The sequence below is a fragment of the Microcebus murinus genome, chromosome 9, assembly GCF_040939455.1.
Source record: "Microcebus murinus isolate Inina chromosome 9, M.murinus_Inina_mat1.0, whole genome shotgun sequence".
Classification (NCBI taxonomy): domain Eukaryota; kingdom Metazoa; phylum Chordata; class Mammalia; order Primates; family Cheirogaleidae; genus Microcebus; species Microcebus murinus.
This window is the reverse complement of record NC_134112.1, coordinates 59,379,525-59,405,508: the sequence shown is the minus strand read 5'-3', so window position 1 is coordinate 59,405,508 and position 25,984 is coordinate 59,379,525. Positions and strand designations below refer to the sequence as shown.

Sequence of the window (25,984 nt, the reverse complement as noted above, 5' to 3'; positions counted from 1 at the left end):
TATAATCACAAAAGGATTACTGTTCTATGTGACAATCAGCCATAGGCAGTAAACATCATGTAAAAAATACAGATACTACTGGGTTTACCAGAGTAAAGAATGTTCAAGAATAAAAGGAATAAGGCACAAGAAGAACTGGGTGGCACAGGGAGCCACCGAGGTTCTGTACAGAGGCTCCACCTGTGTCAAGGAATGCCAGCAGCTAGGCCTTTCCCCTTCTTGGATAAAGGGGTTTATGAGCCCATAGGTCAGGGCCATACCCTGGTTTTGTTCCTACCCTTGTTTTAAGAGTCAGGACACCAACGTCCCAGATCATATTTCACTTAACCTAGTCCAGCTCCAGCTCCTCTGAAATGAGCATTGCTCCTAATTCTCAAAAGAGCAGAGAGTGCCGAGGGTCTCGATAAGAGGGGGCATGGCACAGAAACAAGGGGGGCTGTTGTGGTTCTCAGCATATCACGCAGCGGGGAGGTAAGGATGAGTAATGAGAAAGATGAGGTTTCAGGGTGAGCCTCCTGCCCACCGACGTTGCCCATAAACTTGCTGAGGCCCAAGAAGGTCCGATCCAGACCCAGCTGTGGTTCCCTCGCCACTCTAAGCTGGCTCCGTGGGGAAACATGTGTCAGGAGGAGCCCGGAACTGCTTCATAAACGTCACGTGGAAAGTACGCACACGGGTTTTTCCATCGCATGTGACTGTAGCAGAATGCACTAAATGGGAACTATGCTAACAATAGAAGGGATTTACGTGCCAAGCAAACAGAAGGGACGGAAAGCACCTGGGATCAGAACCGTACTTGCCTGATGGGATCTACTAGACCAGAAGTTGGAAAACGGTAGTCCACAGGTGGTTATCATTGCCTGAGGAGGATTTCTAAAGTTATGTGAGCCAATATTTACAAGTTAGATTTTTATATCAAAGTCCAGACTTCTCTTGATAAATCGAAAAGCTCGCCCCACTGGACTAGTGACAACAAAAAGCTAGAGCAGACTATGTAGTGGCTCCCCCCTCTGGGGTCCTCCATGGGAGCTCCCCACCCCACCACTAGTCCCTGTAGCTCTTGAACTTTTTTTTCATCAAGGAGAAAAAATAGGGCGACTTCCGGGGCCCCTGCTCTTGGGGCCCCAGAACCTCGTCCAAAAAAAAATTATTAAAAAAAAAAAAAAAAAAAAGAAAAAAAAAAAAAGGAGAAAAAATATTTCTTGGTTTCTATGTTAAAAATGGGTGGGGGGAAGGACATTTTCTTGGTCAATTTTTTTTCTTACACTCAGTCTGCTTCACTTATGTGCATGGTCTCTCTGGCCACACTATGCATCTGTGGTTAAAACCCAGAACTAGACTGAAAGCTTCACAAGGGTGGTTACCACACCTCTCTTACATGCCATTGTATCCTCTGTGCTATGCATAGTGCCTGACCCACAGCAGGCACTCAACACTGTTGGGTTATAGACAGAGAAATGACACCGAATATTTTTTAAAGGGGGGAGGGGGAGGGGCAAGGGACAATCACACAGTTAGCTACAACCTGTAAAGTGGGCCTTGGCAAATGAATGGAACTGAGTTTTTGAGGACTATTCACAATGTGTTTGGCACCAATCAACAATCAGATATAAGGGAAAAAATGGTATTCTTGAGTTTCCCAAATTTTTACACCAGCTTTTGGCCAGAGGTTTCTAAGTTCAGCATTTATTTATTCTGCATGTGATAATTATCATCTTAATATTTCTGTTATTCACTGTTAGATTATTTTCTGTACTTTCCTGTTTACTTGCAAAAGATATTTTAAAGAAAGCCTCGTTCATGCTTGATATGACCTTTGCCTTCTCATTGTGAAATACCATAAGGTTATTTTCTAAAGATGCTTAAAATTTTACTAAGTAGTGCAATAAAGCTTCATTTACCAATATGCACTTATAATTTCATTACCTGGTTGAAGCTCATTCCTTCTTCCTTCTTTAGTAGATTGAGCCAAACTTGCAGCTAATGGAAAAAGAAAAAAGTTCATTAGCAATTGATTCATGGGGTGGCTGTTAAAGTTTACTATTTTATATCTGAAATAAATGAGGGCTCAAAGACCTGTCAGTGGAAGATTAAGGTAGACTACAAAGCATTCTTTTTTGTAGGTATACTCTATAGATTCTTTATTTCAAACCTAATTTCCCAAGAACATTTCTTTCCCAGAAAGTCATTGTTATAGAATAATCAAATATTGCAAAAATTCAATACTTTGGAACTCCTAAAAGATAAAGTTCAGTTACTGACATGTAGCAATAAGAGTTAAACTTACCAAGCAAAGTTCTTTCACTGTTGACAGAGCAACTGACAACCTGCAAGTCTTTCTCAAAGGTATACAGATGCTATTAAAATAAAAATATTTTTTAATTTGGAGCTTCATATTAAAAAACAACAGTATGAATATAAACTCCCATTAAGCTCTGTACTAAGTATCACTGGGGCAAAATATTTTACTAAAGAACCATCAATAAACTAGTTTGGCCATGCTGAGACATTCCAAAGCATTCTTTATGAAAAAAGTATGCTATTGTAGGCCATGTTTGGCACAGAAACTCAGCTATGAGACAACCAAGCACAGTGAGTGGTTAGGAGCCCAGACCTTGTTCCCAGCTAGATCCAGGTTCACATCCTGACTCTAACACTTGTCAGCTGTGTGAGTTTGGACAAATTATTCAGCCTTTCTATCCCCTCATCAGTAAAACAGGAATCATAATACCTACCTCATGGGATATTTTAGGAAGATCAAGTGAGATAACCTATATGAAGCACTTAGTATGATGTCTGCCACTCTAGGCATCCAAATGTTAGCTATTATAATTATTGAGGTAGGTAAAGTTTCAATCAAATTACACAGCTTATGATATCATTAGTTATGTCTTAGAGACTGTCACAAGTGCATCTCCTAGAGGACTTCCATATATAAGGGACTAGAAAAGTAGTCTATCATTAATCTTTTTTTTGTTTCTTCTTGCAATTTAAATGTTCAAAAATTTTGCAAGATTCCATTTCCTTGAATATTAAAGAAAATGAAAATGGCATGAAGAAGGAGGATATGATGTGCAGATTGAGGAACTGGAAAAAAAAAAACAATTATAGTAGGCAAGCTCTCTCAAAGTTCACTCAGAGGGTAAAGGAAAGATAAAAAGTCTTAGACCTCAGGAAAGAATAGACAAAGAAAAACTGTAAATAGCAGACGTATTAAGGTTATTAATACCTGGATGCTCAAAAAACACTGAGAACATGCTAAAACCAAAAGTTAGTGGAAAATGTTGGGAAATTCAGGGAACAATTGATTAGAAGAAATGAAGTTTCAGTTAATAAAAAGCTACTGAATTCATGCGAGAAATTTTGATTTCCTTTCACTCTTGCTCTGAATTAAGGAGTTCCAAATTATAAGAAAAATGATGGATGTATACACTTAATTTTTTTAATGTTTTATCCTTTTAATTATGAAACAATCAGTCTCCATGTTTAAAGATTCAAATATTACCAAATAAGAATTCAAAAAGATATAAACACTCCACTATACACAGCCAATTCCAACTCCCTCTCAAAAGGAAGCGTGTTTATAATTTACTCTGTAGCCCTCCAGATCTCTTAAAATGAATTTTCAATACATATTTATGCACTTATATCATTTTTCTGACAAGTTTTTTTTAACATAAATGGAATATATTATTCTGACAACTTGCTTTTCTTCATGTAACAATATGTTTTAAAGAGCCTTCTGTGCCAGTATACATTTATAGACTTCTTAATCCTTTAATGGCTATATCAATTTCCAAAGAACTTACTAATGGGCATTTAGTTTGCCTCCTACTTTTAGGTATTATAATAATTCAGTAAACTTCCTTTTACATAAATCTTTGTGCACTTGTGTAGGCAGTTCTACAAAATCAAAACGTAAAAGTGGAATTTTTGGGTCAAAAGGTATGTAAGTATGAGAATTCTTCAATTGTAAGCAACAAACAATCTTCTCCAAACTAACTTATGCAAAAAGGTATGTAAATATCTGAATTCTTCAATTGTAAGCAACAAAAAATCTTCTCCAAACTAACTTATGCAAAAAGGTAATTAGTGGCTCATCAAATTGAATGGTATAAGGCGTATGACATCAGCATTGGCTTGATACAAAGCTGGAAATATCCATTCTCTCAGCTTTCTGGGTTCAATACATTTTTTAGCCTCCACACAATGGAACTCCAAGTTCTATACCCCAAAGTCACAGCAGTTTCAACCCAGTGGGTTTGCTTATCATCAAACCCAGTGGAAAAGAGAAGAGTCCATATCCCATTTCCAGTAAAGTCAATTATTCCCTTTTACTCAACCAGCTTAGATCATATCCACTCTTGTGTGCACTAACAGGGAAGGCTTGCATGAAAGAGAGTGGTGGAAGAGGTGAGAGAGGGTGAGGAAGGAAAGGTATTTGCACCCTGTCTACTTAAAAGCAATACATTGCTTCCCATTTGGCTACTGCAAGGACAGATCATTCGGTCAAACCTTCAGAAACAGAGACTGAGGTGGAGTCAACCTATTTCTCCCTATTACTCTAAGTACATCTTAAAAATGTACTTAGAGACATCATATATAAAACAAATATAGGACAACTCTGAAAAGTAGACAGAAGATGGCAGACCCTCCAGGGACCACAGGCCCCAAGAAATGACACAGTAGTGAGTTTCCTGGATTTTACTTTTGCATCACATATCCCAGATTGAGAGCTAAAGAAGTGAAAACAACAGAAATGCTGACAGGAGCATACAAAAACAAGCATACACCCATTCTCCCTAGCCAAAGGAACAAGAAAGGGGAAACCTGGCAAGACAGAAAATGTGTAGACTATAACCATCTTACCCCAGCCAAATATCATGGAAAAAAACACAACCCACTCCTACCTCTACCAGCAAAAGCTGAGTGGGGTGCCTAGACTCCCATCTTTGCCCAACTATAACAAGGCACCCTTCCTGCTCCTGCAAGAATAGTATCAGAGAAGACTACGTAGGAACTTAGGGCTTTCATCCACACACAGTGCTAACAAGCTTTCCCCCTCCAAGAGTATTAGTGAAGCCATGTGGGGATCCTGAATGTCTACCCACACCCAGCACTAAAGAGGTACTGCTCCCCCTCCTCAGTGGGATGGTGTCAGAAGTGGCTGAATGGGAGGCCAGAACTTCCACCACCATCCAATGATAACAAGGTCTCCACCTACCTTCCCCTACTCATTCCAACTCTTATGCTGTGGTGTCAGTGGAGGCCTAGTGGGAAAGCCTGAAATCCCACCTCTTATCTGCCATAACAAGGTGCCTCTACCCATTGGGGTAATCAAAAGAGGCCAAGTGGGGGAACCTGGACCTTCACGTCTTCCCCCAGCAGTAGTGAGGTTGTGCCCCCCCCATTCCCCAATAGGTATACTACCAGAGGAGGCATGCTAAAACAGAAGACTTAAATAAGATCCAGAGTCTCATAATATTCAAAATGTTTAAGATATGATAGAAAAATCATGCATCATGCCAAGAACCATAATAAAAATGCTCAAGTAATTACAAACATGCTTGCAACAAATGAAAAAAATTAAAAGCATCAGCAAGGAAATACCATATATAAAGAAAAAAATGCAAATTTCATAACCGAAAAAAAAAATTGTGAAAATTTTTTTAACAAAACCTCAAAGGACAGACTCAACAACATAGTTGAGAGGACGGAGAAATCAGTGAACCTGAAGATAAAACAATAGAATTTACCTAACTTGAAACAAAAAATAAACTGGGTGGGAAAAGGAACAGACTCTCAGATCTGTGAGACCATAACAAAAGATCTAACATTCAAAAAAATGAATAAAAATAAAGATCAAACATTCATGTAATCGGAGTCCATAAAAAGAGGAAAAACAGGGTAGGACTAAAAAAGTATTTGCAGAAATAATGACTAATGACTGAAAATGTACCAAATTTTGCAAGAGACTACAGACTCAATAGGTCAAGTGAACCCAAGCAGGAAAAACCCAAACAAATCCACACCAAGACACATCATAATCAAACTTCAAAAAACTAAGGACAAAGAAAAAATTTTTGGAAGCTGCAAGAAAGAAAAGACAACACCTTATCTACAGGAGAAAAACAATTCAAAAGACAGCAGATTTCTCATAAAAAACCACGGAGACTGGAAGAAAGTGGCACATAGTTCAAGAGCTGAACAAAAAGAATTGTCAATCCTGAATTCTACATTTGACAAAATTATCCTTCAGAAATGAAAGAAATGGAGACATTCTTGGACAAAGGAAACTATGCAAATTTGTTATCTGCATACCTACCCTAAAATAATGGCTAAAAAAAAGTTCTTAAAAGAGAAAGGAAATATTAAAAGAGGAATCTTAGAATATCAGTAAGGAAGAAAGAACAATGGAAAGAGCAAAAATATGGGTAAACACAGAATTTCCTCCCCTTGCATTTTCTAAATTATGTTTGATAATTTAGGCAAAAAAGTATAAAATTATCTGATGTGGATAGCAAAGATATAGAGGTAATAACAAAGACAATTGTGTTAATAAATGGGGAAAGGTAAAGGAACTTAAAAGGAGGTAAGGAGGGGGAGGGGGGGAAAGGGGCATTTATTGAAACCTTAAAATCTGTACCCCCATAATATGCTGAAATTAAAAAAAAAAGTGGAAAAAAAAAGAAAAAAAAAAGGATGTAAGGATTCTATACTTCATTCTAACTGCTAAAATGTCAACACCAGTAGATCCTTATAGTGATGGAATAGTTCTGTATCTTCACTGCAGTGGCAAATACAGCAATCTATGCATGTGTTAAAATAGCACAGAACCATACATACATTCTACCAATGTCATTTCCTGATTTTAATACTACATTAACACAAGATGTAACAAGTGGGGAAAACTGAGTGAAGGGTACCTAAGATACTGCTGTACTCATTTTGCAAATTTTAAAAAAATTAAAACTTTGAGAGAAGGATGGGTAAGTGTTAAGACTCAGGCAGCATTATCCTGAAGCTCTATTACTAAGAGAAAGAACCATCTCTCTCTTGGTGGCAATTTTCCCAGAAAAAAATACAGTACTTGAAAAGAATTTTTAAAAGTCCAACTAGAATTGGCATACAAATTCATTCTTCCAATAAAACTATCAAAAGGCTAATGAAAAAAACATATGGGTTGCCTGGGTCCAGTGGCTCACACCTATAATCCTAGCACTCTGGGAGGCTGAGTCAGGTGGATCGTTTGAGCTCAGGAGTTCAAGACCAGCCTGAGCAAGAGCGAGACCCCATCTCTACCAAAAAATAGAAAAAATTAGCCGGGCATGGTGGCGCATGCCTGTAGTCCCAGCTACTTGGGAGGCTGAGGCAGTAGGATTGCTTGAGCCCAGGAGTTTGAGAGGTTGCTGTGAGCTAGGCTGACTCCACGGCACTCTAGCAACAGAGTGAGACTCTGTCTCAAACAAACAAACAAACAAAAACAAACATATGGGTTGTAAGGGTTTGTGAGTATGTGGAGGGGATATGAGAGAAGGGAAGGGTTTGTTTAGCAACTATGGTTCAGAAGCAAGACTTGCCTATTAACAAAAGCTAATTTAGATTTCCTATTAATTTATCCTTTAGCCATTTTCAGAAAAATTTCCATATTTTGAAATGCAAAAAAGCTTTGTCACTAAAGAAACGTGAAAAACGGCCATTCTGAAAGGAAGCTATCACTACCAATCCATTGAAAAACATTTACTGAATTCCTGCCACTCACAAGGCAGTAAAGCAAACATAATGGGCATGGAACACATTGGACTGCAAAATGCTCTTTACTTCCAAGTGCATACAGTCTTGGGGGAGATGAATATGTCCACAAAAGTTACTAATAGCCACCACAACCAGGTCGACAGAAGACTATGATGTCTCCTCTCAACCCCTCTTCTTGGAATGTTAATACATACCACATAGAAATTAAGATAAGGATTGCTTAGTTAAATAAGCAATAAGTTAAAAACTTGAGATTTTATTCTCTTCCCCTAGACTGGGTATTGTGACAGGATTTATCTTGGTTACCACCGTGTCTCCAGCACTTAACAGGTGAAACACTCAATACATATTTGTTGGATCAGCAAATGAATGAATGAGGGTGAAAGGGGTGGGGAAAATGGGAAAGAAAAAAGACTTAACCAAGCATCATATTGGAAGCCTGAAGAGTAAGGTGACCTGTGAGAAATTTGGAATGGATAAAGGGCATTTAAGTTCAAGGATGCCCAATATTCAATTCTAGATTGTTTTTACATATGCACAAAATGACTCCCTCCATTTTGCCCCAAGAATTAGGCAGAGCCTGTCACATCAACCAGTGCCTTATGTGAGTAGTTTGGGGAAAAACTAAGGAAAAGGGGCTGAGTTCCACACCCAGATCACTGAGCAGTAACAAGAAACAAGACAAGTGCAGGTTATGCAGAAGCAGAATTCAGAGCCAGAGGTCATTATGAGATGACCTGTGAGCACACAAATCTTGAAGATGGCAGCAGACTTCCTACTTTCTTACAGAATATCAGATAATTGGTTTGAGACGATTTTACATAACTCTCAAAAGACTAAAAGACTTCAACTGAATTTTTGGTCCAGGAATCCACTTTTGTTTTTCTAAGACAATGAGGCCAAGAGATGGTAAAGGGAGAAGAAAATGAAAGAAATATAAATTAAATGTTTAGAAAATGAAGTTGGAATCTATATACAACTTTATTTTGTTTTCTTTTGTTTTGTCTCGTTTTTCGAGACACAGTCTCACTTTGTCACCCCAGCTAGAGTGCATTGGCCTCGTCATAGCTCACTGCAACCTCAAACTCCTGGGCTCAAGCCATTCTCCTGCCTCAGTCTCCTGAGTAGGTGGGACTGCAAGTGCGCACCACCACACCTGGCTAATTTTTCTATTTTTGGTAGAGACAGAGTCTCGCTCTTGCTCAGATTGGTCTTAAACTCCTGGCCTCAAGCAATCCTCCCATCCTGGCCTGCCAAAGTGCTAGGATTACAGGCATGAGCCACCATGCGAGGCCTCTAACTTCATTTTATACTACATTATTTTCAACTTTTATGTAAAAGGAGGAGATAGAAGAAAACTCTAAAAGCAATAAACAATGAGTAATCTATGATTTATGGTAATTGTTTTTACCTCATTTTGTCTGGTTTTGCAATCATATAATCCAAAGAAGATATGTCCCTTATCACCCTGAAAAAAAATTAACAAGATGTATATTAAATATCATTGTTTAGGAAGTTAGAATGTTACTAGTTTTACAGCAAACCTGCAATAATTCAACCAATCTTAGCAATAAGCACCTTAAAGGAAGCTGGCTGTGCATGTCAGAAAGGGACTGAACCTGATTCGGCTAGTCATTTGGGCTCAAAAAATGAAATGGGTCAACAGGTACAGCTCAGTGAATTTGGGAGACTTCGTCTAATAGGCCTGAGAATGGTGAAGGAGTGAATCTTTTTGCATCTCCATTTATACTTTTGAGAACATATATGACAGATAATAGGAGTGGCAATAACAAGTCCATGATATTCTTATGAGTGAAACTTTTGGAATCATACAATTCCTTAAAGGTACCATCCTTAGACACAAAATATTGTTGAAATCAAAAGAAAAAACAAGTACAGTGATATAGCTGTACAAAGCAAACCGGCCATTGGAATTATTCTTTCATGTGTCCCTACTAAAGTTAACAGTAATGTTAAATTTTCCTTAGAAGATTGAAAACACATTGTTAAATAATGCCTCAAAAATCCTAGCATGTCTAAGTCTGAATAATCTTATTTAACATTTTCTCAAAGATAAAAATGTAACACATTAATTAGGTGAAGATATATTTTACTTGGCATTTTTCCTCTAGAAAATGAGATTGTTCACATATTCAAAAATTTTGAGTACTGTGTCAAATATGTCCTACAGTTTTATTTTCTTTTAAAAAAGGAAAACATTTCATAAGACTGAATTTCAGTCATCCTATTCAATCTCACAAAAAACAAGGTCATATGTTAAAGGTTAAATGCCTTTAACGAAAGTAAAATGCCAATAAGTCTTATTACCCCTCAATGAGATAAATATAGAACTCTGTAAAGAGACTATACATGGTTAAAATAGTACATTTGTTATATTTTACCACAATAGAAAATACACACATACCTTATAAGTATAAATAATATTTCCATTTCTTTCAACATTTAGTACATGTAAGCTCTCATAATTATTTTCTAAAACATCTGAAATGATAATAGCAGCAAGTTAATATTCAGAAGATGTTTAAAAACATTATCAAATATATTAGTGAAAGAAGCCAAGTACAAAGAATACATATTGATAATTCCATTATATAAAGTTTTAAAACAGACAAAGCTTACCTATTTTAAGTGAGAATGGTAGTGACCTCTAAGGAAGAGGAAAGGAGTAGTATTGAGAGGTATCTCAAAGTAGTTTTCTTAGGTGTTGGTAATGTTGTATATTTTGGGTATACTCATACACTTACTTTGCAATAACTCACTGAGCTGCACACTCTTGAATGTATACTTTTCTCTATGTTATACTACAATAAATTTCCAGTATCTAGTAGCTTTTGCTTTACACATTTTGAGGCCATATTACTAGAGGCATATAAATTGTTATAGCTTTCTGGTGGATTAATCCCTGTTAGGCACTCAGCTGATCTGCCAGGTATCTCAGTAGTCACTTAAAACATTAAGATAAAAAATAAAGTAGTAGTTAAGGTTTTAATCACTTATTGTGATGCTAGAAGCAAGAGGCTGAACCAGAGAAAAGTGCCAACTTCCCTGTTTTATTTTCCATGGAACAGTGCCATTGGTCAAGGGCCAGGTAGGTCAGATATGGGGCTCTTCCACTACCAACAGAGCCCCCCAAAAAGGTTCCTGCAGTATTGTAGATCCAGAAGCCGAGAGGAGGGAGAGGGAGAAAAGCTAGTAGTGGAAAAGCACTGAGAAAAACTGTCTTCAAAGTTCCCCACTTTCCTCCGCTAAGGTGGTATTAGCAGAGGCCCCTGATAAAAAGAGGCTTCTAAATGAGGGCACCTGGGCTAGGAATGCAGCTCTGCGTAAGTGTATGGCCAGCCAGGGAAGCCCAAGTACTGTGTTTCCCTGAAAATAAGACAGGGTCTTTATTTTTCCTCAAGAACACACCCTAACGCTTATTTTCCCCTCAAAGCCTCAGCTTGCAGCGATGGCCAGGACCTGACAGGGGGAGCCAACCTTGTTGGTGGGGCTGCCTGCACCTTTCTGGTCACCTCTGGAATAGTAGCTGTCAAGATGGGGCAGATGCGAAGGGCTGCTCGCCTCTACTGCTCTGAGACAAAATGCATGGGTTGTGCAGATACGCTGCGTAGCCACACCTATCACTAGGTCTTATTTTCGGGGTAGGGCTTATATTGCTCAAATGTTTAGAAATCCTGTTAGGGCTGATTTTATGGGTAGGTCTTATTTTCGGGGAAACACGGTAGTGACTGACTCCCTTGAGGGACTGCTGTGCATCAGCCAGATACCAAGTCTGGTTTGGAGAGGGCAGCTTTCCCCATGAGACCTGGCAGGTAAAGCCTTTGTAAGTGCATGTGATTGGGTTTGAAAAATTACATGTAAGTTTTTAAACCAGGAGCTGGACTAGTCAACCTCTTTATTAGAAATAAAGGATATTTTATAACAATCTTTTAAAGTCTGCTTTTTTTTTCTTTTATAATTTTATTTCTCTATGAAGAATTTTTTTTTTTTTTTTTGAGAGACAGTCTCGCTTTGTTGCCCAGGCTAGAGTGAGTGCCCTGGCGTCAGCCTAGCTCACAGCAACCTCAAACTCCTGGGCTCAAGCGATCCTGCTGCCTCAGCCTCCCGAGTAGCTGGGACTACAGGCATGCACCACCACGCCCAGCTAATTTTTTCTATACATATTAGTTGGCCAATCTTTCTATTTATAGTAGAGATGGGTATCGCTCTTGCTCAGGTTGGTTTCGAACTCCTGAGCTCAAACGATCCACCCGCCTCGGCCTCCAAGAGAGCTAAGATTACAGGCATGAGCCACCGCGCCCGGCCTAAAGTCTATTTTGATATTAACATAGCTACATCAACTTCCTTTTAGTTAGTGTTCACATGGTATAATTTTTCTATTATTAATCTATGTCCTTATGATTAAGATCTGTATCTTATAAGCAGTATCTACTTGGGACTTTTCCCCAGTCTGACATTCTTAATCTTTTGAGGTATATAGTTCATTTACATTTAATGTAATTACAGATATACTGAGTTTGTATATATCATATTGCTATTTGTTTTATTCTTTCTTGCCTTCTTCTGGACTAATCAGTTTATTATTTCATTCTCCTATTGTCAGTTATATATTATTTTTCCTATTCTTTTATTAGTTGCACTAAAGTTATAACATGCATCCTTATGTTTTAATATTATGTGATGCCAAAAATGTGAAGCAATTGAAACTCTCAAACTGTAAATGGAGGTATAAATTGGAAAACTGCTTGGTAGTATTTAATGAAGCTGAACATATATGACTTACCAATTATAGTTGTACATACATTCCAACAGAAACATATACATGTTCAGCAAAAGACACATATAAGAATGACCATACTACTGTAGTTCATAGTAGCCCAAACCAGAAACCCAAAATAACCATCAAGAATGAATAAATTGTGGTATATCCAAACAATGGAATACTATATAACAAGACTATAACAGGCTATAACATGTAATTAAGTAACTGAGCAAAGGAACCTCCCCCACCACCAAAAAAAGTACAATCTGTATGTTTCAATTTATATACAAGTTTTAAAAACAGACAAAAGTAATCTACAGTGTTAGATGAGTGAATGCTGAAAAGGAACATAAAAGACTTCTGAAGTTCTATTAAAGTTTTCTTTCCTGCTCCAAGTGCTACTTACACAAGTATGTTTCACTTTGTGAAAATTAACTGAGCTATGCACTTACAATCTGTGTACTTTTTACATGAATGCCATATTTTTGTGAAGGACATAGACTCTTTACACAAAACATTTAACTTATAAACTGACCATATTTATGCTAAAATTGTACAATATTTCTAATTCTACATTTAAAAGATTTTAGCAATAAAAGATACAACATCAATTATCAATTTGGGAGAAATCTTATCACAAATTGCTTCAACTTGATTTATTTTTCCCCTACATACACAATGTTTTTAGATGTTAAAATATGTTTACATTGATTACAACAAGTTCTAATATTCAGACAAAACATATACAAAATAACTTATAACTCGGAGCAAATTTCAGTTTGTATTCCTAGTTAAAAAGGAAAAAATATGGCCAGGCACTGTACTCACACCTGTACTCCTAGCACTTTGGGAGGCCAATACAGGATGATCACTTGAGGCCAAGAGTTCAAGACTAGCCTGAGCAACATAGTGAGATCCCTGTCCCTACAAAAAACAGAAAAATTAGCTGGGTGTGCTGGCACACACCTATAGTCCCAGCTACTTTGGAGGCTGAGACAGGAGGATCGCCCAAGCCCAGGAGTTGGAGGTTGCAATGAGCTATGATGACACCACTGCACTCTTGCCTGAACACAGCAAAACCCTGCCTCCCAAAAAACAAACAAAAAAAAAAGTTTAAATAAAAAATTAAAAGGAAAAAATGGGATAAAAATAATTGGTGAGCTGGACATCCACACTGGAGCTGGGTAACATTTAGATAGAAGAGCAGGCTTCACTGAGATCAAGCACTGTCCTGAGATCTCTCTTAACCTCCCCTCACAGGAAGGAGCTTTGTGGTCTTCTGGGAGTGGGGTAAGGCTTTTTTATAAATGGGTATGTGCATTTTTCTATATATATTGAGCTGTCAGACACACTGCACACTGATTTTTAAAAATAATAATGATCATTTGGTGTTTTAGGAGAACAGGATTCAAATAATTAGCTTACTGCTAAATAGTACTTCACAATTTAAAGAGTTCTTGTTTCTATTCCATCCATACCACATAAGGTATTACAGGCCTAACGTACTAATAAAACAATTGAGTTTCAATTAGGTAAACAGACTTGGCCAATATCACAGTGAAAAAGTGGCACAAACTGATCTCAAACCTAGAAAAAAGTAAACAAAATAATGGGCTAAGTGTCCTGTATCAAGCTTATAATGGGAAAATGGATAATTACTCAAAAATCCTTTTAAGGTAGATTTTGTAGACATCTAAAGAGAATTTCAATGAGTTCTTTTGCAATCCTACATATGACTCAAACTTCTGGAATGCAATGTGTCAATGTTTTCAGAAGTATTTTCTTTTTTCAAGATCATAAGGATGTTGGGAGAGACCTTCACGAAAGTACACTTAAAAAGTTCCGGCTAAGATAAGCCACTCCTTTATAACAAATCTTGCTAACAAAATCCAATTTACTTGCAAAAGCACATCTAATTTTGAAATCACTAAAAAATTAAGAGAAAAATTTTCCAGTAAATGCAAATTACAACAAATGGTACATGCTTATTCCATTAAACCAGTGGTTCTCAACTCTGGCTGCCTTAGAATCATCAGGGAAGCTTTGAAGAGAACACTGATGCCCTACGTCCTACCCAACATATTCTGATTTTATTGGGGCCCACTCTACGATGTATATGTGCTTATAAGTTCCCCAGGTGATTCTAACGTGTAGATGGGTTTGAGAAATACTGAACACTTAGTATATAATTGTTTATATTATACACTAAGCAATATTCATTAGATGCCATAACTAGGACCAGCTTATAATATAACCATGGTAGCCAGAGTTGAAATAAAAATTAATGCTTTAGGCCGGGCGCAGTGGCTCACGCCTGTAATCCTAGCACTCTGGGAGGCCGAGGCGGGCGGATTGCTCAAGGTCAGGAGTTCGAAACCACCCTGAGCAAGACCCTGTCTCTACTATAAATAGAAACAAATTAATTGGCCAACTAATATATATAGAAAAAATTAGCTGGGCATGGTGGCGCATGCCTGTAGTCCCAGCTACTCGGGAGGCTGAGGCAGGAGGATTGCTTGAGCCCAGGACTTAGTTTGAGGTTACTGTGAGCTAGGCTGAAGCCATGGCACTCACTCTAGCCTGGGCAACAAAGCGAGACTCTGTCTCAAAAAAAAAAAAAAAAAAAAAAAAAAAATTAATGCTTTCACCAGCCTGAGCAAGAGCGAGACCCTGTCTCTACTATAAATAGAAAGAAATTAATTGGCCAACTAAAAATATATAGAAAAAATTAGCTGGGCAGGGTAGCGCATGCCTGTAATCCCAACTACTCGGGAGGCTGAGGCAGAAGGATCGCTTGAGCCCAGGAGTTTGAGGTTGCTGTGAGCTAGGCTGACGCCACAGCACTCACTCTAGCATGAGCAACAAAGTGAGACTCTGTCTCAAAAAAAAAAAAAAAAAAAAAAAATTAATGCTTTCAGAGATACATTAGGAAATAACTGCAGACTTGAATAACCCTGCAGTCAAGTACATTGTTCACATTTCAAGGACATTTGAAATGGACGAATTTGGCAATGTTGGAAATTCATAGGTCAATGTCTCACCACACAGTATTAACCCATTGGTCTTTCCTCCCTAGATTGGTTGCTCATGTTTAACACACCCTTTTAGAAGGGATATTCAAGAACCTCTTTGCTTATTCATTCTGACTCTACTCCCAGGAGTTCATCACTGGGAAGTCCAGAGGAGGAAGTTTAGCAATTTCAAATGAGGAAATGTGGTTTAATTTTACAGTTCAGTATATTTAGTGCTCATGAAGGGAAAAAAAAGTAGCATTTTGGTAGATACTTTCATAAGCAAACCTCAGAAAGAAAAGAGAGTACCTCCTAGATACTAAAGGCATTGGAAAGTTATAACTCACATAAAAGCTGGTTTGCCAGATATTTTCATCCATTTCAATCTACTATTTGCCAAACAAGTGATTTCACTGTATAGGAAGATGTTTGCCAAATATGTAAATTTTATTCCAGACTAGGAGACAAAAATAAAAAGTATTTTGTGTCTATTCAATAACCCTCATTGGGAACAAAAAGTCACAGAGCTGTATACAAAAAGTTGAACTAGTTCCCAACACACAGAGCAAGAAGTGATAAAATATAATTCTTCCTATTGTGTAAATAATTCACAAATCCTGAGGCTCAACATGACGAGATAATTCCTAAACCATATAAACATGTGATTTATATTTCATATTCTGAATAAAATGAGAAAAAGCAAGAAGGGGGGTAGTTAAGCAGCAATAAAGAAAGATGAGAAAAGGAAACTAGGAAAGTAGGGAAAAGTAAAAAGGAAGATAGCAGCAAGAGAATAATAAAACAAGTGAAAACAATGTGACCAGGGCAACCTCCTAGCCCACAAGTTAACCCAGGGGAATACAGGAAGCAACAACAAAAAAGCATTATTCTTGAATGAGTCACCTGCTAAATATATCATTTCCCTAGCAAAGATGAATGATTACAATATTTGAAAGATGAAATCAATCTAGTATATTATAAATCTAAGAATAATCAAAGTAGGCAAGAGAACCTATATTTTTTCCAGGCTTAAATATGCATGACATTTAAACCTTCGAATATTTACATGCCACAGATCTTAGTTTCTTGAAAATGTAATCCACCCCAATAAGTGATTTTGATTTGGGATGCAAAAATCAATATGGAAAATCTATTGTATCACTATATACCAGTGATAGTTAGAATATGTTTTTAAATGTGTTATGAGCCCAATAATAACCTAGGAAAAAATATCTAGCAAAAAGTGTACAGAATCTTCACGGAGAAAACTCTGACTTATAAGAGTCATTAAAAGAATCTATACAAATAGCAAGCTATACTTTGTTCACATTTGGGAAGATTTAATATTGTAAAAATGCCAATTCTCCACAAGCTGATCTGTAGGGGCAATGCAACTCAAATAAAAATTCTCATAGACTTTTTGGTGAAATCTGACAGGTGAGTTCAAAAGTATATATGAAAAATCAAAGGGCATAGAATAGCCAAGACGCTCCTGAAAAATGCTAAGGTGGGAGGGACTTACCCAACCAGGTATTAAGACTCATCAGAAAGCATAGTTATTAAGATATTATCACCTCAACTTGAGATAATGAAACAAAACTCAGAAAAAAAGACCTACACATATAAAGAAGCTTGACATGTGACAGAAATGGCCTTGTTATCAGTGAGGACTAGAGGACCATTTGGTTAGTAATATTGAAACAGCTATTAAAATGGAAAATTAAATCTGGATTCCTACATCATTTGTCACACAAAAAATTAATTCCAGGTAGATTAAAAATGAAAATCAAAGCTATTATGCTTTTAAAAATGAAAATTGTCTTCATGACTTCTGAGTAAGGAAGGATTTCTTTAAAAGATCAAAAAAGCATATGTAAACTTTAAAAGACTGAAATTAGACTACATTAAAATTAAGAACTTCTGTTTATCAATGGTGATATAGCACCTCTTGTATTTTCCTGGATAGAGCTGGAACCCATTCTATTAAGTGAAGTATGCCAAGAATGGAAAAATAAGCACTGCATGTACTCACCAGCAAATTGGTGTTAACTGATCAACACCTAAAGTGGACATATAGCAATAACATTTATCGGATGTCGGGCAGGTGGGCGGTGAGGGGATGGATACATACATCATGAGTGCTATATGCACCAACTGGGGTATGGACACACTTGAAGCTCTGACTTGAGGGGGGAGGGAGGGCAAGGGCAATATAGGTAACCTTAACATTTGTACCCCCACAATATGCTGGAAAAAAAATTTAAAAAGAACTTCTGTTTATCAAAGAAAGGTACCATCACAAACTGAGAAAACAAGGAACAGATCGAGAGAAAACATCTGCAACACGTATGATGAATAAAGAAGCAGAATCCAGAATGCATAAAGAATCCCTTTAAAAAGTCAATACATTAAAAAACAAAATAGAAAAATGGACAAATAATGAACAGACTTCACAGACAAGGAAATTCAAATGGCCAATAAACACACAGAGATGCTTGACTTCAGAGCACAATGAAATAATAGACCCACCAGTTTGACAAAAAAAAAAAAATTTAAATCTGGAACTATCAAGGGCTTGTGAGGATCAGAAACATTGCCACACCACAAACAAGGTTAATAAGCACACCTCTTCAGAAACCTTTGGTGCTACCCAGGAAAGGTGAAGATGTGCATAGCCTATGACTAAGCAGCTCCACTCTTAGACATATATCCTAGAGAAACTTGTGCCTGTGTGTACCAGGTGGTTATTAAAAGGATTGACCATGATAGAAAACCCCAGAAACCTTCCAAATGTCACCCACTAGAAAAAGGGTGAGTGAATTGGGTTCCCTGGGAAGCACTGTGAGACAGAATTCAGTACCTACTGTATTCATCAGGCAGCGCTTAGTGGAGTGGGATTAACACTGTAAGAGGAAGGACAAGGATGCAGGTTGTAGGAGGGGAAGAAGCCAAGCAGCAACACAGGCCCCATAACCTCAGATGAACTTGGAGTCTCCCATAGGGGAAGCTCCAGAACTGAAATGGGTTGCCAGAGTTGTCCCACGTTGAGCCAAAATCACCAGGCCTTTAAATGCCACCTCAATCCCTCATTGGATGTGGGCCATACTCAAAAGTGTGAAGTGAAGTTGGGTAACGCAGCCCTCAGCAATCCCTGAAGGGGCTGGCAGCTGAACACTGTCCACTGAGCACACTCACAGCACCTGTGACAAGCCCTTCTTTGAAAGGAGACTCTAAGTGCTGTTATCTCCACGTCCACCCTCATGTTGTGTAATATATTCACACAGTGGAATACTACACAACAGTGAAAATTAATGACCTATAGCTAACCTGTCAACATGGATAAATCTTATGATACTGAGAAAAAAAAGAGGCAAAAAAGGATACATACAGTATGCTTTTGTTTACTATCAAAGTTCACAGCCAAGTAAAATGAAATACTTTGCTTAGGGAGGTATTCATATGGGTTAAAACTACAAATAAAAATCAAAGGAAGGTTAAATGGTTATTAACCTCTGTGGTGGGGTAAGAGAGAAACAGGATCTAATGGGGAACACAAGGGCCTTCAAAAGTCTTGATATTGTTCTATTTGTAAGCTAGGTAGTGGGAACATGGTTTCATTTTGGGTTTTTATTGTTATGTATAGCTAATATTCTTTTAATGTTTTGATTTTTAACCAACTTTTATTTCAGGAAAGACTGTTCCCAAAGTTCACCGTACAGCCAGGAGCAAATTCAGCAACCAAATCTGGTCTCCTTATTCCTTGACCCCTTGTTGGCTAAAATGCTATCTCATATGCACACAATTTCCATGGCTGACTTAACTCGGCTCCCTGGATATTTTGCCAGGAATACATCATACGTATTTAACTAGAATTACTTAGCACCACTAAGAAATCTTCAATTGTATTTGTTGATGTTAAAATATGAAGGCTTCACATTTAGAAAGCAAATATGTGGAGGAGACATTATAATGGTATAATTATTCATAATTTACATTTGAAAAGCTGGGACTTTGAAAGGAAAATAATTTGCACAAATGTGTGTAGTAATGGCTGTGCTAGAAATTAGAATCCCAGATTCCCCTGCCAGTGGTATGTATTATAGTCGAAAAGGAATTAACTTGTGGTTTTCTTAAGCTACCACCCACTGGTGATGATCAGAGGTAACAATCCTCTTAGTATAACATAAGTAATATCTTGTCAAGATACTCTTTCAATTGTTCTGAAAGAGTAAAATACTACCAAGATCAGAAAAGCCACTATTTCTAGTAAGTTTACCTTCTGAGGACCCAGGTGTATCTCTTGTTCAGTGGAACATACACACTTATATACACAAGTTTATATTTCTTCCCAGATGAGTGAAAGATACAAAGCAGCCAAATCCATCTGGGTCGCACACAGCTTTTCAATCACAACAGGCATTTCTGAAACATAAGACTGTGGCATTTCACACTTCATCTAACTTACTTGCAGACACTTGCCTTTTAGCAAAACAAGGTGCAAGTTCAAAAAAAGGACTGCTTTGTAGTTGAAGACAGACTTGAAGCTGCTGTTGTATTTCAAAGAGTTAAACCTTCATAAACTTTTTAGACATTCAGGAGACTTTAAATTCTCCCTCACCCCCTTCTCCCCGCTAAGGAGCAAAGTTTTACTAATAATGACACTAACAGCAAATTCAAGGCATAGGCTACACTAATACATGACTCCTTATTTGTAACCAACATGCCAAGCCAAGGAAACCTACAAATAATTATCCTAAAGCCATAGAATAGTGTGAAGATACAAGACAGCAATGGAAAACTTTCACTGGAATTTAGGAGAAAAGACTTATAGATACAGGTAATTTGAAACCCTTGCCAAAAAATGTCCTCTAGAGTCTACAGGGTTTACAAAAAACCAAAGGGGACAGAGAGAAGAAAGCATAGGAAAGTGTTCCCATGCACCAGGTGAGACCCAGAGGCAACACTGCTTTGAAACTGAATTTAAGCCCTGAAGATGCTTCATTATTTACAGCAAACTTCTCTTTAAAAAACAAAACAAAAACAAACAAAACTGGGAAATCACAGGGCTCCCTTTCTTTAAAGTAGATCAATGCTGGGAAGGCTCAAAAGTCACTTTCCACTCCCTCACCAAAATCAAAACAAGGATCTTTGTGGCAGATGAAAGCCAAAGCCTCAACTGCTGGAAGCGTGTTCCAATTCACCCGAGGAAGCTGGGCAGGAACTAACCCAGTATCACTCAGTCTCGCCCCAGGCCTGCGGCCGGCGCACGCGGAGCGCAGAGCGGGGCTGAGCGGCGCTGAGCCGGGCTGGGCGCTCCGCCAAAGGTGCCGCCGCACGGCGACAGCCGACCCCGCCCGCTCACGCCGCACATCCGGAGCGGCCCGTCCCCCCAACACGGACGCTGCTCACACAGACGCAGAGAGACGTCTCACAAACGTGGAGACAAACCATGCAACTGTTACTTACACGGCTTGGTGGCCGCGGTTCATCTTTTCTTCCTCAAAACGCAAAACGCGCCACTGCCAGGTGCCCCTTACCTCGGCGGAGCCCCCATCCGCCCACGAACCTTCCCGGACAGGTGAGGTGCGGGGAAAGCGTAGTCTACGACCTCTCCGCTCCCCGCAGGTGATGCTGGGGCCCCGCTCCGCCCGGCCTCTGTGCCAAGGGCGCATTACCGTGGGCAACCCGCACGCCAGAAGCCGAGGCCTCGCCAGCGGAGCGGGTGCAGCCCAGCTGCGACCTTCACCCAGCGGCCGGGGGCGACGGTGGCAAAGCCAAAAAAGCCGGGACTCCGCAAAGGCAAGCTCGGGCACCAACCTTCGCGGGCTGGCGAGCCCCAGGCTGCTTGCTCCCAGTCCTGGAGCCCCCCTAGGTGCGGGTGACGGCGACTCCCCGCCCCCACCCCGCGGCCAAGCCCGACGCGCGCCTCCCGCACCTGCGCCGCCGCCTCCGGCCCCGGCGGCCCCCGCCTCCGCCCGCGGCGCCCGCAGCCACGGCAGCACGTCCTTCCCGAGATCGAAGTCGGCGACCAGACGCAGGGCCATCGCCCGGACGCGGCCGCCCGCCGGCTCGGGAGCCTCGCGCCGTGGGCATTCCCGGCCCCGGGTCGCCACCTCGCCTTCTGCCCACTGCGCCCGCCCCCGCCTGCCGCCCCCGCCTCCCCAGCCGCCGCTTTCGGTTCCGCTCCGTCCCGGCCCGGGAGCCCCGGCGCCGCCTCCGCCCGCCGCGAGGGGACCGGGCCACAGCGTGAGCGCTCGGCCAGGGGACCGGCCGGCGGAAGGAACTGCGTGGCTTTTTTTAGTTCCCTGGCGATGTGGCCAGACTAATGGTTTCCAAACTTTGCTGCACGTTACATGTGGAAGGTAGGCACGTTCTTCTTTCTCCCCCAGGTGATTCCACGCTGCAGCAAAGTCTGGAAACCACTTGCCTAGAGAGAGCTGGGTCACCGGAAGAGGTTCAAGGTCCCCACAGCGGCGTAAGTAGGCAGTGTCTCGGGCCTATTCGACCCAGCTGCGGGGTGGTGGTGTTTTATTAGTGTTTAGGTAATAAGGGGCAGCTGGGAACATGTGACGACGGTGATTTCTGTTTTAAGAGACATTAAAAAGAGTTAATTAGCTTAACACAAACAAGGTGCTCTTTGACTGTTAGCTCCCTACACTGGTTCCAGAAAGCTGAATTGTCTAGGATTCCCTCTGCAGAGAATTTGTCCTTAAAAAGTCCCTCATTCTTCCAGTGGAACCTGTCATCTTGGGCTCCTTCTCACCTCCTTCCCTCTCCCTAGTGTTTTCATTATCTCGCCACTCCTCAGCTCCCTCTTCCTTCAAAGGCAATATTGGCACTACCAGGGCACGTCTATCCTGAGCATCAACACCAGGTTATTACTCTCCCTATAAAGGAGTTCTCCTCCTGTCTCTATGCAGAAGTCCTCGAGTAACAGCTCACTGCCCCAGGTAAAGTGTCTACTCTTTAAGTGAGCTTTCAAGCCTTTTCACCTAGGACCTCCAGTCCAGACTGACTTGGCTCCCAGAACTCTGATTCTACCCTCCTTCCACCTAGAAAGAAATCTCCAGGTCCTTACAGTCTGGAGCTTCAGAGCCTTTTCACATCTGCAGCCTACATTAACCCTCCCAACCCTAAACACCTAGAGTAGCACTGCTAGTACCCCTCATCTGACACTCATATGCAGTACAGCCTTGAGACATGAAAATTGTATCTTGAGTCTTGACACAACCCCTCTGCCTCCCACCAGGGGCTAACAGAGCACCCTGGAAGGTGCTCAACAACTATTGAAGAATGAGTGCATCCAGTAATAGACTGAAAAACGCTTTTTCACGTTCCTCAAAGTTAGGGTCTGAAAACTACTTGCATTGAAGTCATCTGGAGCAGTGTTTGACAATGCAAACTCCTGGTCTCTAGACCTGGGCAAGGACCAGAAGTGTGCATTCTAGCCTTACTAAAATTTGAAAACTGCAACTAAATGTAAAATAGTCTTGATTTTTTCCCCCTAGAGATATGTTTCTCCAACTGAAGTAGTGGATGATTTCAGGTGAACTCCATTACTCACCACCACATACCTGGGAAAATCCTCCCACCTGGGAAGTGCATGAAGATTTAAGATAAATGCTTAATGAGGCTAATACTGTCAGTGAATAAAAGGGAGACAACTGAAGCCATGAAGAGCTATTGAAACTAATATTTCATATGAAATGAAGCTTGTTTCCTTTGTCATACAGAAATGTCCTTGTTTGCCAATTTTTAAAATTCACTAAGTTTCCATTGTTTTTATTTTTTTGCTATTTTTTGGTTAACTTCTGTTAATAGTTTTACCAAGCAGACTGATTTTATAGTCAAGCAGTGATGACATAAAAATTATCTTCAAACTGGCCAGGTGCAGTGGCTTACGCCTATACTCCTAGCACTTTGAGAGACTGGGGCAGGAGGATTGCTTCAGGCCAGGACTCTGAAACCAGCCTGAACAACATAGTGAGACCCCATCTCTACAAAAAATAAAAAAATTAGCTGGAGCTGGTGGCACACAGCTGTAGTCCCAGCTACGTGGGAGGCTGAGGAAGAAGGATGGCTTGAGCCCAGGAATTTGAAGTTGCAGTGAACTATGATGATGCCACTTACTCTATCCCAGGTAACAGAGCAAAGCCCTGTCTCAAAAAATAACTAAATAAAAATAAAATTATCTTCAAATTAAAGTTTAAAAAACTCAGCAAAGGCCAGGAGAGATGGCTCATGCCTGTAATCCTAGCACTCTGGGAGGCCAAGGCAGGATTGCTTGAGCTCAGGAGTTGAGCCCAGCCTGAGCAAGAGCAAGACCCCGTCTCTACCAAAAAAAAAACAAATAGAAAAAATTAGCTGGGCAACTAAAAATAGAAAAAATCAGCTGGGCATGGTGCGTGCCTGTAGTCTCAGCTACTCCAGAGGCTGAGGCAGGAGGATTGCTTGAGTGCAGAGTTTGAGGTTGCTGTGAGCTAGGCTGATGCCATGGCACTCTAGCCCAGGCAACAGAGTAAGACTGTGTCTCTTAAGAAAAAGAAAAAAAAAAGTTACCACAGAGGTCAAAAATAACCAAGATGGCAAAAATCATAAAGGTACTGTATGAATTACTGAACTTTGGAGTGTAGAAAAAAGACTGGGGAAATGTTACTTATTGTCTTAAAATTTGTGAAGAATTAATAGAAGAATGCTGATAGGTTATCCTTCAACTCTAGAAAAAATAAAACTGGAGACTGTCATAGCTCATTTATTTAAATGTCCCCTCGTAGAATCATTCTGCACTAGAACTGGCTTTTGGGTGAAGTAGACATATTTCTGCTTTGGGGGTGATTTTAAAAATAAGCCATCTTCATTAACATCAGAGCATAGCATAGAGTTGGAGACTTAAAGACCTTATAATCAATGCCCTTATTTTATAGATTAGGACACTGAGGCTCGAAAAGGTATCTGATCTAAAGTAGCAAAGCTAGTTAACAATGAAGCTGTAGCTTCCTGCTACTGGTGTTTTTGTTGATTAGGTCCAGCAGGCTGAATTGGTGGACTCTTAAGTTACCTTCCAGTCTAAGGATTTCTAGCCATCCAAATACCACACACCCTGATTGGGGTAGAATTCTGAGACCACAGTGAGATATCATAAAGCTCAGATCCTATGGTTTTCTCAAGATAGCTTAGGTTCTTTGTAATTTCATCTTCAGTTTATAGATTTGAAGAAAACTAAAGGAATAAGAAGTGCAGGTTGAGTGAATCATTTGTATGTGGGAGATAGTTTATTTAACAGAGATGTTAAAATGAAAAGTTCCACTCTCCTGACCAAGAATGAGTTCCTTGAAGTGGGAAAGTATAGAATTTGATTTTGAGTGAGAGAATGGCCTACTTAACAAAATCTAATACAAAAGTCAAATTGTAAGGTATCTTAAGGAAATGACTAAAGATATTAAGTTTGAAATTTGCATTCAGTGGAACAATAAATGTGCTAAAAGAACATTTTTTATTAATACACTTGTGTGTTGAAATTAAATAAAAGTGAATTAACTAAAAAGCAAACCACATTTTGTGGGCTACTGCTTTGGGAGGACAGCCAAGATAACAAAGGTTACCCAAAAACCCAACAGAATCTAAAGGGTACATAATAAATAAGGTTCCTCTGCACTTATCAGGAAATAATCTAAATTTTCTAACTAAGAGGCTAAAGCACTTACATGAGGTAGCTTCTTACATCAATATTGAAGATTCTGCTTTGCTGTAGTGATTTATTTTTGGTAGAAATATTTCGTGTATTTTTAAAGAAATAAGTAACATGGTGGTCATCATGAGTCCCCCAAATCCAGTTCCTCCCATTCAGGTGGTAACAGTTCCTCTTGCCAGTGACTGATTTGGGAATGGGCAGATGCATCAGTCAGGAATAGGTTCACCAGAAGTTAATGAAAACTCAAAGTAACAGTAAATTAAACACAGATTTTATTTTCTCACTTATCTGAAGGTACATAGTCCAAGATTCATAGGGCAGGTCTCTGAAGTTAGCAGGGACCCAGGCTCCTTCCAGCTTTTTGCTCCATGAGAACTTGAGTGTACCCTTGTCCTAAGATCCAAGATTGCAAAAAGCTTCAATCATCATGTCTGCATTTCAGAAATCAGAATGGAAAAAGGATAGAAGAGTTGCTACTTCTTTTTTAGGGATACTTCGTAGAAGTTTTACAGAGCATTTCTACTTATGCTTTACTGACCAGAATTTAGTCATATGACCAAACATAGCTTCAAGGGAGGCAAGACAATATAACTGGCCAGTGATGTGATACAAATCAAGACAATATTACTACAGAAGATGGGGAAAATAGATATTCAGAAGCAACTAGAGATCTTTGTCATGATATGTAACTCAATTCTGACCAATGGGTTGTAAGAAAACCTATATAGGTTTCTGAGAAAACCT

The 25,984-nt window shown here is 39.5% G+C and overlaps 1 protein-coding gene across 5 annotated transcripts in view; it reads right to left on the bottom strand.

The window, feature by feature from the left end:
• The window catches only part of GSAP (gamma-secretase activating protein), a 191,312-nt gene that overhangs the window by 64,165 nt on the left and 101,163 nt on the right, over nt 1-25,984 (bottom strand). For 2 of the 5 annotated variants that reach the window (XM_076006494.1, XM_076006495.1), the window contains 4 exons: nt 10,181-10,257; nt 9,167-9,223; nt 2,288-2,357; nt 1,927-1,980 (listed from right to left, as the gene is read on the bottom strand). In XM_076006494.1, the coding sequence (XP_075862609.1) occupies nt 1,927-1,980; nt 2,288-2,357; nt 9,167-9,223; nt 10,181-10,257 (258 nt within the window). Of the gene's footprint in view, nt 1-1,926; nt 1,981-2,287; nt 2,358-9,166; nt 9,224-10,180; nt 10,258-10,395; nt 15,153-21,015; nt 21,102-21,484; nt 21,680-25,984 lie in introns of those variants that run through there. The other 3 variants (XM_012747248.3, XM_076006496.1, XM_076006497.1) reach the window with 3 other exon arrangements.